General features: G+C 37.1%; 1 protein-coding gene across 4 annotated transcripts in view; it reads left to right on the top strand.

The window, feature by feature from the left end:
* Positions 1-15,438, top strand: part of BTAF1 (B-TFIID TATA-box binding protein associated factor 1) — a 97,435-nt gene that overhangs the window by 34,352 nt on the left and 47,645 nt on the right. For all 4 annotated transcript variants that reach the window (XR_006292053.1, XR_005226330.2, XM_037905783.2 and 1 more), the window contains exons 14-24: positions 1,165-1,285; positions 1,515-1,619; positions 1,842-1,991; positions 3,358-3,500; positions 3,689-3,863; positions 4,494-4,697; positions 7,908-8,334; positions 9,639-9,829; positions 12,426-12,579; positions 12,669-12,778; positions 13,960-14,161. Coding sequence is in view for 2 of the 4 variants with exons in the window: in XM_037905783.2 (XP_037761711.1) it covers positions 1,165-1,285; positions 1,515-1,619; positions 1,842-1,991; positions 3,358-3,500; positions 3,689-3,863; positions 4,494-4,697; positions 7,908-8,334; positions 9,639-9,829; positions 12,426-12,579; positions 12,669-12,778; positions 13,960-14,161 (1,982 nt within the window). In the remaining 2 variants the exon portion in view is untranslated. The remainder of the gene's footprint in view (positions 1-1,164; positions 1,286-1,514; positions 1,620-1,841; positions 1,992-3,357; positions 3,501-3,688; positions 3,864-4,493; positions 4,698-7,907; positions 8,335-9,638; positions 9,830-12,425; positions 12,580-12,668; positions 12,779-13,959; positions 14,162-15,438) is intronic.

Here is a 15,438-nt window from a genome sequence, read left to right as displayed (position 1 = left end):
TCCTTATAATTTTTTCCTCCCAATTCCTCCATTGTCTTCTGCTTCTGTCTCTCACTATCTCACAATCTTGTGTACATGCTGTTTATTCGCAGGACAATAATAACTCTTTCATAGCTGTAAATCACTGCCTTTAAAGACTAAAGCATTGGTAAAACATTTGTTTGGATTAATCAGTGGTTTTATTAATAAATATTTGCCTCTTTGTTTTGCGTGTACAGGCTTTTGATTCATTTAGATTTATTGCAGTAACTGATTTTTGTTTCCTTTTAGAAGTTTAGTTATGGTTATCCAATAGCTAGACTACAGCAGTTAACTTTTCCACAACAATAAAGTGAAGAAATATTTCACCTTGGGGCTTTGATGAAGACAATAAATCACTAGAGTTCCTTTCTCTAGATAGAATTATGCCATTAAATCTTTCAGGAATCATCAATGAGATGCCTTGGTTGAAGGTTCTCATATAAATTATGAAAACAATCTGTTTTGAGAGAGCCACCTTACAGAGCTTTCCATCCTTACCTCTAGTCTCAGATATTATAATTGCAACATTTTCAGTATATTCTCACAATGTTCGTGCCAATATTAAAATCTCAAGCAGGAAAAATCAGAGTTAAGGCAGAAACTTTGTAATTCACTCCATTGCATGGAACGTGGTATCTCCGATGAGTTGATGTGTAATAACTATTTTCATTATCAGGCAGAAGGAGTTAGCTAAAGAAAAGTTTCATCCTTAATGCTTAACTGCATGACAGATGAAGAAATTCTGACTGACCTTTAAAATGAAATGTGCTTATTTCTATGTATGTGCTTGTTGGGGTGGAGGTGGGGAAAGGGGGACATACTCTATTTTGAGTGTGGAAGAAGCCATAGCAATTAAGCATATAGTTACAGTAGGACCTTACTAATTTGGACAAGCTTCTGAATTTTGCCATTCACGAGTAAACACCAAAAAAAAAAAACCGCAACTCAAACCATTTATTTTGACCATTGTAGTTGAGCTATAACTTGATCCTGCACTTAACATGGCCTGGGGAATACACAGTGTTACTTTTCTATTTTTCCTTCAAAAACGTCCCTTTTAATTAAATATTATAACTGGGTTTAAACAAAATGAACTTACATTTTTTTAATTTCCTTTCTCTTACACCCCTCAAAATGTTCCAGTATTCAGCAGTCACTCACCATTTTGGTCCCACGTGTATGGCCATTCTTGCATCATACTATATCATCTGTTCGAAAAGCAGCATTGGAAACTTTATTTACGCTGTTATCTACCCAAGACCAGGTAAGAACTAATACTTATAATACCACCTATCAATTACAATACAGAAGTGCATTGCATTGTCTTTGAGTCACTTGATAACTCTTACAAGTTATGTGGAAAACATTTGTGGCCTACTTCTGCTCTGGGTAGAGGTGGGTGCCACTTTAATAGCGAGAACCTAAAATAGTATATGTTTAAATTTACATTGTATATTGGAATTTTCTCTCACTCATCATATCCCTGTCTTCAGAGTTCTTCAGCCTGGCTAACTCCCATCCTGCAAGATATGTTGAGGCACATTTTTCAGTTTTGTATTTTAGAAAGCAGCCAAGATATTCTGGACCTTATTCACAAGGTATTTATTTAGCTTATGACTATGCTCTCTTTATACCACCCTTTGTCAGATGCATGACCTTCAGTCTACATAATTGCATGGCGTTATCCTGCTATACATTGATTTCACTATGATCGTTGTGAAACTGTTCCTAGATCTTGGACGTCGTGTTCATCAAATGTTTGAATAGATACCATGATACGTATTTCTAATGTACACAATTTTTTTTTTTCCTCCCTCAAGGTGTGGCTGGAACTGTTAAACAAAGCATCAGTACAATACGTGGTAGCAGCGGCTTGTCCGTGGATGGGAGCCTGGCTCTGCTTAATGATGCAGCCTTCTCACTTGCCTATTGATTTAAATATGTTGCTAGAAGTAAAAGCCAGATTAAAGGTAAAGATTTTTAAAACCTTTGTGGGAAATCAAGGAAACCAGTGATTACTGAGGTGCTGTAACAAAACTGTGTGACTGGCCTGTGTAGAAAGGAAGGAGAGCGCTATTGACCCCAAGACTCTGTGGGCGTTACCACCATAGAGGTGGAACTATGAATCCCTACAGCAGCCTGCAGAGCAGTCCCACTACTTGTGTATGTGGCCATTCAAGGAAATATAGTCCCTACTGGGGTTCCACTTGCAGCAGTACAGTTTTGCATCACCCTGACACAAGCCAGTACCTAAATGGCACAACTTGGCCCTGTATAAGAACTTTAAAATGACAATTTCTTTTGGTAAGCTTTGACGCTAATATTACAGCTATGGCACAATTTTTCTTCTTTATATAAATAATTTTGTCAAGGCCAAATACAAATGTATGTAATAAAGCCTATTGTGCAATTAATAGAAGTTGTTTAACTAAATGTAATTTAAACATTAGTTCACTCACAAATGCCTCAGAGCCTCTCTGGCAGATACTCTAATTCTCCATATAGTAAATACTCCTTAGACCTGGTCTATACCTAAAACTTGTCACTCGGGGTTGTGAAAAATGTTGCACCCAGTGCACTATAGTTAGGTCAACCTAACCCCTGGTGTAGATGAGGTTAGATTGATGGAAGGAGTCTTCAGTTGACCTCGCTACCACCTCTCAAAGGGTTGATGTTACAGGAGTTGTAAGTTGATGGAAGGGGTGTTTCTGTTGATGTTGCTTACATCGATGTAGGAAGTGTCTACTCCTGTGCTGCTGTAGTGTACCCTTACCTATCTGTGGATGGATCAAACTATGCACTGTGCTCCTTGTAAACCCTCTACTGTTTTATAAGGTTCTAGATACTTCTTATTTCAACATGTTTTCATATCTGATCTGTAGCACCTATGTGTATCATTTCTCCAACTTCTGTTTTGCAGAATTGAATTCGCTTTCTCAGGATTACTTTACTCGTGAGAAACTGTCATATGGTGTTTTTCTTCTTCACTTGTTCTGGCCTCAGATTCAAACTGGAGGTCTAGCAGCATACTGGCTTAGATAAGTTAGTTAATATTCAAACCAGGCCACACATTTAGCAGTGCAGGGCCTCAGCAATAGCTCATAGTCATCTATCTATGATTTAAGCACCTTCAAAAGTCACTGTCAGTTATTCAGAGATCCTGGACTAATGTACAATCAAATCTGGTGTGGATATTTTCCATATCACTGCATAGAACAATTATAATTTAATATGGAAATGTGAATTCATAGGGTTTGTTTTTTTTGCCTGAAATACAGAAAACTTTGGAAAGCAAAACAGACAAGATTTCTTACTACTTCTGTATTTATTCCATAGGAGAAAGCAGGTGGCAAGCTGCGCCAAGGTCAAACCCAGAACAAAGAAGTGATACAGGAATATATTGCTGGTGCAGACAGCATTACAGAAGATCTGGCAACCAGGGATTATGTTGTTATGCGAGCCCGGGTGATGGCAGCAAAGTCAGTTTGTGGAAAATATGAAAAAAAAATACAAAAACAATATATAATCTAAAAAAGTTAATTTGTAAAATTTTTGCTAAAATCTAACTTATCTGAGACATTTAACTTTGTCTTTAAAGCATGAACCAAGGAGTGAGACTAATGTTACTGTAACACTTTTTTTTTTTTTTTTCCCTTCTTTGGTCAAGGTTGTTAGGAGCACTTTGCTGCTGTATTTGTGATCCAAGTGTAAATACCGTTCCTCAAGAAATAAAACCAGCTGAATCACTAGCTCAACTACTGCTTTTCCATTTGAATTCGAAATCTGCCTTGCAGAGGATTAGTGTTGCGTTAGTAATCTGTGAGTGGGCTGCCTTGCAAAAGGTAGGATGCTTTTTACAGCAAAAATTAAATATGATTTACTAAATTAATGACCGTTTGTTTGAAATAGAAGTACAACAAAAAAGCTAATACTGTATTTTTATACTGTTAAATGATGAAATCTGACAGGTGAAGCAATGGCATAGAACGATACTGAATTATTTTAAAGTTGGCTAAAAGGCCACACTGTCGTTCAGTGAATGTGTTAAGGGTTCTACAAATATTAACTCTAGATGGATACTTGACTTTCTTTTAATATCAACGTATTCTGCATAAATGTCTACCATCTTTCCTTTTGTTATGATTTTGTTCTTGTTTAGTAAGTTATTCTCCATCCATGTAAAATTGGGTGTTAAACCTACTTGGAAAAGCTTTTCCATTAATACAGTACTGATGAATGATTAATTTTTATAAAATGTTGGGACCATTAACTGTTTTCATGGTATACTGAAGTTTGTGTGCACATCTTCATTTTTGTCGCTTTAAGTCTTGCTATGTTAAAAGCTTTAAATTTTTTGTTCAGGAACATCTAATTTATTAGCGAAGTTGAGTTGTGTTCCTTCATCTTTAATTGAACAAAATAACCAGTTTGAACACTTGAAGATCTGAATTGATTGGCTTGTTCTGTTTTAGGAATGTAAAGCTGTAGCCCTTTCTGTGCAGCCACGCTTACTTGGAGTCCTTTCTGAGCACCTTTATTATGATGAAATTGCTGTTCCTTTTACACGGATGCAGAATGAATGTAAACAACTCATTTCATCACTAGCTGATGCACACATTGACATTGGGAACAGAGTAAACTACAGTGTATTTACAATAGATCAAGCTAATGAACTGGTGAGTAAATCTGAATGAAGAGGTAGTTTCTAGTCCTAATTTTCAATGTGCTGTATAATAATGCTGAAGAATTGCAATAGTTTTCAGAAGTCAATACATATATTGTGACTTGAATTGTTGCTTTTTCTGGCATAAGATAAGAAATGGATGTTCATTATATGTGCACAGAAGAAGATGAACCAAAAGATTAGCAGCATGATATTTTTCCATTGAAATATATATCTTACAGAATTATAGAGGCACCATTTTAAACCCAACTACTGGATTCCCTATCAACATCCTTTTAGGTCAATGCTTTAAAAAACACTTATGCAGTCAAATGTTAATTGAGGCTGATAGGACATATGCAAATCCAGGTTTCCTGGGAAGGGTAATTTTTTCTTTGTGATCGCATATGTTCATTCCACCTTAGGTGTGTGCACACCCAGTGCACCAGAGCCAGAGATTTTTCCCTTAGCAGAACCCGTCAGGGTGGTATATGTGCCCTCTGCATGATGGTATAAAGGAAGAAGCTGCTCCAGATTCTCCACAGTTCCTTCTTACTGTCCTTTAGGAGTGTCCTTCCAGATATTGTGGAGAGTTGGCACCGATTCCCCTTCTCTGGTGCTGAGGAAGGCTCACGGATCACATTCCTTGAAGGAGCCATGCTTGTCTAGAGGGTTGAGGTCCCCATAACCATTCTCCAGTGAACAAGCAGAAGGATGAGGTGGAGGATGGGACAAAATAAAGCTTCTTCTGGGAAGAAATGCTCCCCAATACATACCTCTTCTTTTCCTTAATGATCATTGAGGCCAGCCAGCCAGCCACTTCTGTACCAACCCCTTCAATGCAAAAAATATCTTGGTACTGATGACACTGGAGGGCTATCCAGCAGCATGGGGCCTGTTCTGTATCTCTGAGCTGGATTCTCCAGTAGTGCAGTGGACAAACTAGCTGGTACTGCTTGATCTCAGGCTTCATCTATAAACTTACAAAGACTGGTTCAGCCCTTGATACTATGGTCACCGTCAAGGATATCTCTGACCCACACTTTCCTACTATCATGCCACAGTGTCATGTGGGGAGCTCATATTGTTGCTTGTCCACTATGACTCCTAAATCCTCTTCAGAATTATTGCTTTCCAGGATACAGTCTCCCATTCTGTAGATGTGACATGCATCCAGGAACTTTGCATTTGGCTGTATTAAAACGCATTCTCTGTGAAAGGATGCAGATTACCAAGTGATCGGCTTGCTCTGTGTGACTAACCTGTCCTCATTATTTATCACTGCATGATCATTGTATTATCCACAGATTTTATCAGCAGTGATTTTATAGTTGCTTCCAGATCACTGACAAAAATGTGAATAGTATTTTAGGCTCAAACAGATACCTGAAGAACCTCATTAGAAACATGCCTATATGCTGCGGATTTCCCATTGACAACTACTTTTTGAGACCTACCAGATAGTTCTTAATCCATTTAACCTGTGTCTTTAGTCATTATTCTGTTATGCTAATTTCTTATTCAGAATGTAGTGCAATACTAAATCAAGATATATTAAATCTACACTGTTACCTTTATCAACCAAACTTGTAATCTCAAAGAATAAAATCAGGTGCATTTGACAAGGCCTTTTTTCCATAAAACAAAGTAGAATGGCATTAATTATATTTCCATCCTTAATCTTTCAATTGAATACCATATCCACATGTTCATTATTTTTCCCTGGATTAATGTCCAGCTAACCAGCCTGTACCTACCCGAGTCTGTTATTTGTTTGCCCTTTTTTAATATTGGCACCACAATGGCACTCTTCTAGGCTTCTGGAATTTTTCTGGTATTCCAAGATGTATTAAAAATTAACATCAGCAATCAGATCTCCTCAGTCGACTCTTGGGTGCAAGTTATCTAGGCCTGATGATTTAAAAACACTTATCCCTAGCAGAGGTTGTCTAACCCTCCTTAGTTATTAATGGACAGGAAAGTACTGCATCATTCTCCATGATATGAATATATCATTCTGCTTCTGTACAAATGCAGCACAAATATTTAGTGAACACTTGTGCATGCTGTCTCATTACTAACAATGTTAGTATTTTCATCTAGTAATGAGCTCCGTACCACAGAGTAGGTGCAGCAGTGTCCCTACCAGATTTCCTCTTGCTCTCTACCCACCTGTGTGCCTGGAGCAAGTTTCAGGGTAGTGAGATCAGCAAATGCTGATTGAACAGCAGACATAAGGCCCATGTCAAATCAAAGATCTTGAATGTTCCAGGAGCACTGCAATCCTTTTATTACAAAGTCAGCTGAGGAGCAGCTCAACTTCCACATGACTCTGTAGCATTGCACATCTTGCCCCAGTATGCTGGACAGCACAGCTCTTCTTGCCTGTGTCTCTTTTTCTCAGACCCCCATGCTGGTAATCCGTAGAATGTCTAGCTGTTTCTGGCTGGGCACAGGACAACTTAAATATAGGGAATTCCCAGACTCTCTCCCAAGCTTCAGTGACTTACCAGTTTGCCAGTCATCTGGGTCTTGCTGCAAAATTGACTAACAGGAGTTAGGCAGATACTGAAGAGCACTCTTTGGAGTCAGGACTTATGTGATATCCTTCTAACCACTTATCTGTGTCCCAGATGAGGAATAATGGGAAGGGGGTCCTGCAAGTAAGCTGGGGGAAAGTAGGGCAAAGGGAGCTGTAGGCGTGAATGGAAAGAAATGGAATGATTAACAAAAGTGAGGAGAGACAAAGAAATTAATGATGGGAGATATTTAGAAAGGGAGAAGGAAAGGTCTACTGGAGGGATGTAAGGTAAAACACACTCGTCAGAGGTGGGGGGGAAGAGAAGAAATGTCAAACAGAAGAAAATAGAAGAAGAAAAAACTGGGCCACATTAAATATTCTACAGAAAGCTTCAATCAGGATGTAAAATGTATTTTGACATGGTGTATGTGTAGTGGGAATCCCAATGCATAGGCACCAGCTAGTACTTTTTATTCCCCATTTAAAAAAAAAAGGGGGGGGGAGACATTTTAAGCAAAGCTCCCATTGGCTTCATTGGGGCCAGAATTTCACTCAGTGTTAAAGTTGAAATGAAAGTGTGATCACCTGTGTCTTTAACCCAGTGTTTTTTTCATCATGCACAAACCCCACCTCCTCTTTTAGAGGAAATCTGGTTGTGCTATAAGCACAAATTGGTTTTAACTCTAGTTTTCTTTTCATTAGGTTACTACTGTTTTCAATGAAGTTACATCAGCTTTTAATTTAAATCCTAGTATTTTACAACAATTGGACAGTAAACGACAACAAGTCCAAATGACTGTTACGGAAACAAACCAGGAATGGCAAGTGTTACAGCTGCGAGTCCATACTTTTGCTGCATGTGCTGTTGTGAGCTTACAACAACTTCCAGAAAAACTAAATCCTGTCATAAAACCTTTAATGGAAACTGTCAAAAAAGAAGAGAACACACTGGTACAAAACTATGCAGCTTTGTGCGTAGCTAAGTTACTTCAACAGTGTACATCAAGATCTCCATGCCCCAACTCGAAGATCATAAAAAATCTCTGCAACTCTCTCTGTGTGGACCCACATCTTACTCCCTTAGCAGCATGTCCTGCGCAACCTCAAAGCAGCCATGAAAACTCTAAAGGTATATTGTCGAAGTCTGTGTCAGTTTTTTGAAAAAAATTGCATAAATGAAATATTTGTTGTTTTTTTTATATATAGTAGATATCTACATGAGTGTTCTACTTATGTATTTAAAATCAATCAGCTGTTTTAACTTCTTGTTTGAACTGTAGGAGATGTCTGAAAAATTAGTAGCTATGTACATTTATTTTTTGAACATAGCAGTGTAGCTCAAGAATTGGTTTTAGTGAATTTTCTGGAAGTTTTTGTGTGGAAGACTTTTTAAAACACAACAAAAAAATGGACTCCTGGGATGATTTTTAAATTGAAATGTTTCATGGAGCAGAAGTGTGATGCTATGTGGAAATGAGGGATGTTACTATTCTGTTAGAATAATATTGCTAGTACAATTTTACATAGAATAAACCTAATGTGGTTGCATGCTGTAGTTCTGCAGTCTAATCATAAGACAACTGAAAATTAAATGTTCACAAATACATGTAATGATGTTGTTAACGGAAGAAATCAGACCCTGCAAATATAGTCCTGAAAATTAATGCTTTTCCATTCTTGTGGCTGAAAAGTAAATCTCTACCTCTCAGATGAACAATATGAATCCTAAACTTTTAAGAAACAAAATTTTTGAAATATTAAATTTATTGTGAGGCTTGACTAACATTTTATGTCCTTTTTGTATGTGTGTTTAGAATTGCAAGTAAAATACTTCTGAAGTAAATTCCACGTAACACATACATATATGGTACCCACATATCTGATGAAACCTAAAAATGTGGTTGGTTAATCTTTTTAATACCACTCCTACTACTTGAAAAGTAGCTGAAAAGTAAGGCTAGTTAACCACATCTGTATTAATTCTTCCTTTAGATCTGTGGGTGCCCAAAGTATATTTCCCATCTTAAATTTCAGGGTAAAATTCTTCCGAGTCTCTACAAACAGAGATGGGGGAGTGAGTGTGCATCATGATGATTTTGGTCTGATGAGCTGCTTTCCTTAAAAATTTTTTGCAATTATACATTCAATTTTACTATGAACTACTTGCTCACTACTAGTGTGTGGTTTCTCTCCAGAGTCGCCCAGTGGACTAGGCACACCCTATTTAGGGAGGTGTGGCTTCCATTCCTGGCTCTCACTGACCCACGGTGTGATCTGGTGCAAGTCAAATAACCTCTTTCATTATCCACAAAATGATATTTACCCTTCTTTGTAAAGCAAGTTGAGATGCACAAAGAGTAGTTGATTGTTACCACTGCCACCCATTTCTGGTACTGTATTTTAAAGTAGATTGTCAACTTTATCCTCTTATAGGACCCAACTCTGAGAGAGATGGGATGCACCATACTGTCACCAAGCACAGAGGAATAATTACTCTGTATAGACATCAGAAAGCTGCTTTTGCCATCACAAGTAGGCGAGGTCCTACACCAAAGGCTCCAAAAGCCCAAATTGCAGACCTTCCAACAGGCAGTAGTGGAAACCTCACCCCTGAACTTGATGAGGTAAATAAGTTGGGTTTGTTTGGTTTTTTTGTGTGTTGGGTTTTTTTTTGTTTGTTTGTTGTTTTTTTTTTTTTAGAGCTAGATTATTGATTATCATTATACTTAAGACATGTTCTTCTAAATGTAGCTGTATTTCAGTCAATGGAGTTACACAAAGCTTGGCGCAATAGTTTTTCTTAATTAAAAACTGAGTGCATGTTTACTTTTTTATGTTGTAAGCAGCATGAAGAACTTTATGTTCAAATAGAGGAAGAATTAAATATCTGTAGTGGTATCAAACTTAAAATAAACTAATTCTAAAGGGAAACATTTAGTCCTGAGTAAAACAGCTATTCATGTAAATGGGACATGCAGAATTAAATTCTCAAGTACTACATTAAAAGTGTGCCCTCTCCCTGGTGTCTACATTGGGGGACGGACAGAAGACTGCTCAATATGTATTACAGAAATTTGAGACAGAACCCGAAGATTTTTTTAAGTATCTCTGAATGCCACATTTGTAATGTGGCAATTATTTTTGCAAGTGTTGTATTAACTAGTTGAATTAAGAATCTGAAAGCATCCCATTAATACCTTATTCATTAAAATCTACTTCTAAACAATTTTATTTTAAGCCATTATTTACTGTGTAAATTTGTATTTAGTATTGCTTTGGGGGACCCAGTAGAAAGTAGTGTTAGACTGATACATGTAATCTATATGAATAATAGCTAGTCTTCAAACAACTGGCCACCTAGCAAATCAAAGGAAAAATTTAGAACTGATCTGCTTCATACAATAGACTAGTGTAAATTCATTTGAAAAATATCGTTTCCAAGGTAAGGTCACCATGGTTAAATGACAAAAATCTTTTTCTTTCTTACCCATCGGTAACTTTTAGCTTGAATGTGGAAGTTGTCAGAGGTCTGATAACTTGGCTTTGTAATTACACATTACTTAGTTCCCTTACAAACGTTCTACATACATGCCTTTGTGTAAATAATTAAGTGAATTAATTTACAATGTGCTTCCTTTTTGATATTTTAAAAGTTGAACTGGATATCTTCTGCAGAAGCTTAACTTTTTCTAGATTATAAGTTCATAAACCATGAAAATAAATTAATATTTTATGAGTAACTCCAACCAGTAAACTGGAAATGGCATGAAATTAGTTCTGTATGCTCAATAAAAAGAGGAAGCTGTTCTCTGAGGTATTTTGTGGGGAAGAGATACTTGCTGTGTTTTCTCTGAAGGGAAAAAACGAAGTTCCTATAATGCCAAATAACTTATTGTGTGGCTCTGAAACTCAAGAGATGCACTTACACTAGGGAATCTTAGTGGAAAACATAGGGGGAATCTTTTATTTTATATATATATATATATTAAAAAAAAAAAACCTGCTCTACAAGTATACTTGGCAGAGCCTTGTCTGTGCTTTGGCTCCCATCAGTACAGATTTTTCTTCTAAAACTCCTTAGTGTAGACAGATCCAAAGTATGAACTTCAACTGGATATTTGCAAAAGTAAGATGTATTTTCTGCCATGCTTAGTGTTCAAAGAGCTCCATTTGCTCCACTAGGACTTAAGTGCTTAACATTAAGTACTTAACATGAGTAAGTCTGGCAGAATCTATTATATTGTAACTCAAAATTCATAGGTTTCAGCGTAGCAGCCGTATTAGTCTGTATTTGCAAAAAGAAAAGGGGTACTTGTGGCACCTTAGAGACTAACAAATTTCATAAGCAGTTATGGCCCTGATTCAGCAAGGTAGTTAAACACATGCATAACTTTAAGCAGGTGAGTCGTCCCCTTGACTTCAGTAGGACTACTCCCCTGCTTAGAGTTATGCATATGCTTAACTACCTTGTTAAATCGGGAGCTAAAACAGAAGGAACTACTAACTGGATGCTGCATAGTAACTATAAATAGTTCAATTTGCCCTCCTGCATAATACTGCTTGTAAAGAATGTAAGTGCCTGTACTGTGAACTTCCAGAGAGCAGTAATCACAGAAGTTACTTCCCTTTCTCTTGGTACAGGATTCCAAAGGTATAAAAGTTGGAGCATCGCCCAACTGTCCTTCAGTATCTTCTACCACCAAAGATGCCCCAAGCTCAGATAAGACTCTGAGGGCTTGTCTACGTGGGGAAGTTAATGAGCATCAGGTTAGGGGGTGAATTTAAAGCCAGTAGCTATTCTTCATGAACTTCCTGTGTGGAGACACTTTCTGTGCATTAACAATGGCTTTGTGTGGTTTAACTTAATACATTTCTAAAGAGTATAAGCTTATAATAATTGGACAGGGCACTCTTAGTGCACAATAAGAGTCTCCACATGAGGAGTTCATGCAGAGTAGCTAGCATGCACTAGCTATTCCAGGCTTTTCCTCATGTAGACAAGCCCTGAGTCTTCCCCTTGATGAACAGTAGTGTATAATATTGGTTATGCAATCAAATTTGTTTAAGTTTGAGCCAGGGAAGGACATTCTTAGTTTTATTTTTTTTTTGTTCAATTTGCAGGTTTGTTTAACACTTAAACCTTGCTTGAATGTAACAAGATTTGCTTCATTTTTAAATTCCTTTAATCTACTTATTCCCTCAACCATATTTTAATTCTAGGCTCAGAAGCCATATATTGTACAGAGGAGAGGAGCTGAATTTGCCTTATCTACTATAGCAAAACATTTCGGTGCTGAAATGGTAATAGGATTGCCTCATCTCTGGGATGCTATGGTTGGTCCACTAAGAAATAATATTAACCTAAACAGTTTTGGTATGTACACTTCTTATTATGTTCTTGTTTTTTTGTTTTCTTATAGCATGTGTGTTATCTGAAATTGGACATCTGTTTGTTTTTAACAGATCGGAAATCCTTATTGGAAAAGGGAGATGTGTCTGCTCAGGAGTTGGTCAATTCTCTACAGGTGTTTGAAACAACAGCAGCGTCAATGGACATTCAGCTTCACCCTTTGGTAATTAGCATGTTCTACTCCAAAGTGATTTCCTGACCAAACAATTTGCATTCATTGCCATTGTTTGTTGTTCTTTTTTACAATACTTCAGTTCTTTATATAGTTGTATTGCTATTAGGTTGCTTGTGTACTCTCTTCAGATCACTTATATTAGTCTCCTTAAGAAAAGAGACCGCCTCCTGCATTTTTTTAATTTAGCTTCTAGATATGAAAGCTGCATGTTCTATCCCTTCTTTATGCCATGCGCCTTTTTAAATATAGTTCAATTCCATATTTGTTTTATCTACAAGGTGCAGGATAGGTCAAGAAAATCAAATTATCTTATTTTTTCATATATCATCTATAAAGAGGGAGGAAAGCCATTTGGAAATGTAGTTGTTGGTAATATCTGAAATTCAAGCTACAGTGCAGTTTACATTGTGTTAAAGACAACAGCAAGCTCCTTGAATTTAAATGTATTTTGTTCTGGTTCAGAGGTTTCCAAATTGTCTGTGGGGAGCTGACTGGTCATATGGGCCTGTCTCTTCTTTGCTGTTAAACTGCATTAAAGTATAGATACAAATATAATATATTTTCCTAATTCTACTTTTCTGAATAAGCAGTTGCTGTAGTTGACTCAGGAATGTGAAATGATTTAAGGTGGAAAGAAGGGTGGTCAATACAATTATGACTGGGATAGGATGTGGTCCAATATTTCCCTGTATAGTCAGCAAGGAAGAAAATGACTAACTGAAAAGACTCTTCTGAACTTAAATGCCAAGATTTTAAAAAAGAGCCTCAAGTTAGGTTCCTAATTCCATATGTAAGCACTTTTTTTTTTTTTTTTTTTTCAAAAGTTCTGAGCACTTAACTCTCACAGATTGAGATGCTTTTTCAGTTTGAAACTTCTTTCCTATCTGTAGAGTGCTTAGATTTTAAATTCTGGTTTAAGAACTTCATACATCTGTCTTGCTTTGCTACTTGACTTCTTACTGTGCTGGAGAATATCTCTTGTTCCAGGTGCAAGTAAATTAGTCTTACATTATGTTTGTTTGGGCAGTATACTGTTTTTTCTCAGACATCTCTGCATTCAGAAGTCTTAATCTGGGTATCCTTATGGTATTGACTAGGATACAATAATTGATAAAATAAATATATTTATATGCAATATGGAGATCTGACTTTTTTTCTTTTCTTTTCAGTTGATACAGCATTTGCCTCATCTTTATGTGTGCCTTCAGCATCCAAGCACTGCAGTGAGACACATGGTTGCTCGTTGTGTAGGTGTTATGAGCAAAATAGCTACCATGGATACAATGAATATTTTGTTAGAGAAGGTTGTTCCATGGCTGGGAGCAATAGATGACAATACCAAACAAGAGGGTGCAATTGAAGCGCTTGCTTGTATCCTTGCTTGTATTATCTAAAATTGTGTGATTAGCAAAAAATACAATTCCTGTAGTGTGAAAAGTAGAAAATGAAAGTAAAATTTTGTTTTATCATCCTAGTGTAGGATGCTGGGCTTCCGGTTGGATCACTTCAGTTGCCCATCAGATGAGCTTTTTTGCTCCTGTTGAGGTTTTATTGGAGATAGTGTGAAAGAGAATTGCAGGATTATCTTTCCAATGAAAACTGAAAGGCAACAAGTTTTTAAAATGATAAAATTGTATGCATATCATGTAATGAATCTGTGGCAGATTACCATCAAGGCCCATAGCTAAATAGGACTATCAAAAAAAATTAAACCTATTAAGTGGATAATATCTAACCTTAAGAACTTGGGGAGTTATTTAAACATTCTTGCTTAGGACATTAGCCAACCACTAACTGCCTAGGGTACTTCTGAATCATCTGTCACTGTTAGAGACAGGATTCCAGACTCTGACTTACTGATGTGATCCAATGTGGCAATTCCCATGTTGCAAACAATATGTACAAAGGGTTGTTCATATACCCCTTTTATTTCATGTCTGTCTTCTTATGTAAGACAGCTCTCTGTCCTATATACCTGAACAGTTGTGATACCTTCAGTGTTTTTTGTCTTTTTTGAAATCTGGTAAATATGTGTGTTAAATTATTTGTCCCAAAATGCAGGATTTGTAGTGATAACAGAAGTTGGAACAACAAATGCAGCGTTCTTCTTCAAGTGCTTTTCCCTGTGGGTGCTTTTCTTCAGATGCATGCATGCCCATGCACCTTTGATTGGAAATTTTTTATGGCAGTGTTTACAGGTCCAAGCCCGCACCCTACACATCCTCAAGCTTCAATCTGAGAGTTTATAGGGAAGGGCAGACTCGCTCCTGCTTCAGTTCCTTTTCAACCACCTGTAGCCTGAGACAGAGCCTTGTGGTGTCTCTTAGTTAGATGAAATTACTGTAAAGTGGGTCCATAACTGGTTGAATGACCATACTCAAAGCGTAGTTATCAATGATCCGTTGTTCAGCTGGGAGGCCATATCTAGTGGGGTCCCGCAGGGGTCTGACATAGGTAGGGCCCTACCAAATTCCCATTTCATTTTGGTCAATTTCACGGTCATAGGATTTTAAAAATCATAAATTTCATGATTTCGGACATTTAAATGAATAATTTCAGTGTTGTAATTGTAGGGATCCTGATTCAAAAAGGAGTTGTGTGGTGGTCACAAGGTTGTTGTAGGGGGTGGAGGTTGTAGTACTGCTATT

The sequence above is a fragment of the Chelonia mydas genome, chromosome 7 (genome assembly GCF_015237465.2).
Source record: "Chelonia mydas isolate rCheMyd1 chromosome 7, rCheMyd1.pri.v2, whole genome shotgun sequence".
Lineage (NCBI taxonomy): Eukaryota > Metazoa > Chordata > Testudines > Cheloniidae > Chelonia > Chelonia mydas.
This window is presented reverse-complemented; position numbering and strand designations above follow the sequence as displayed.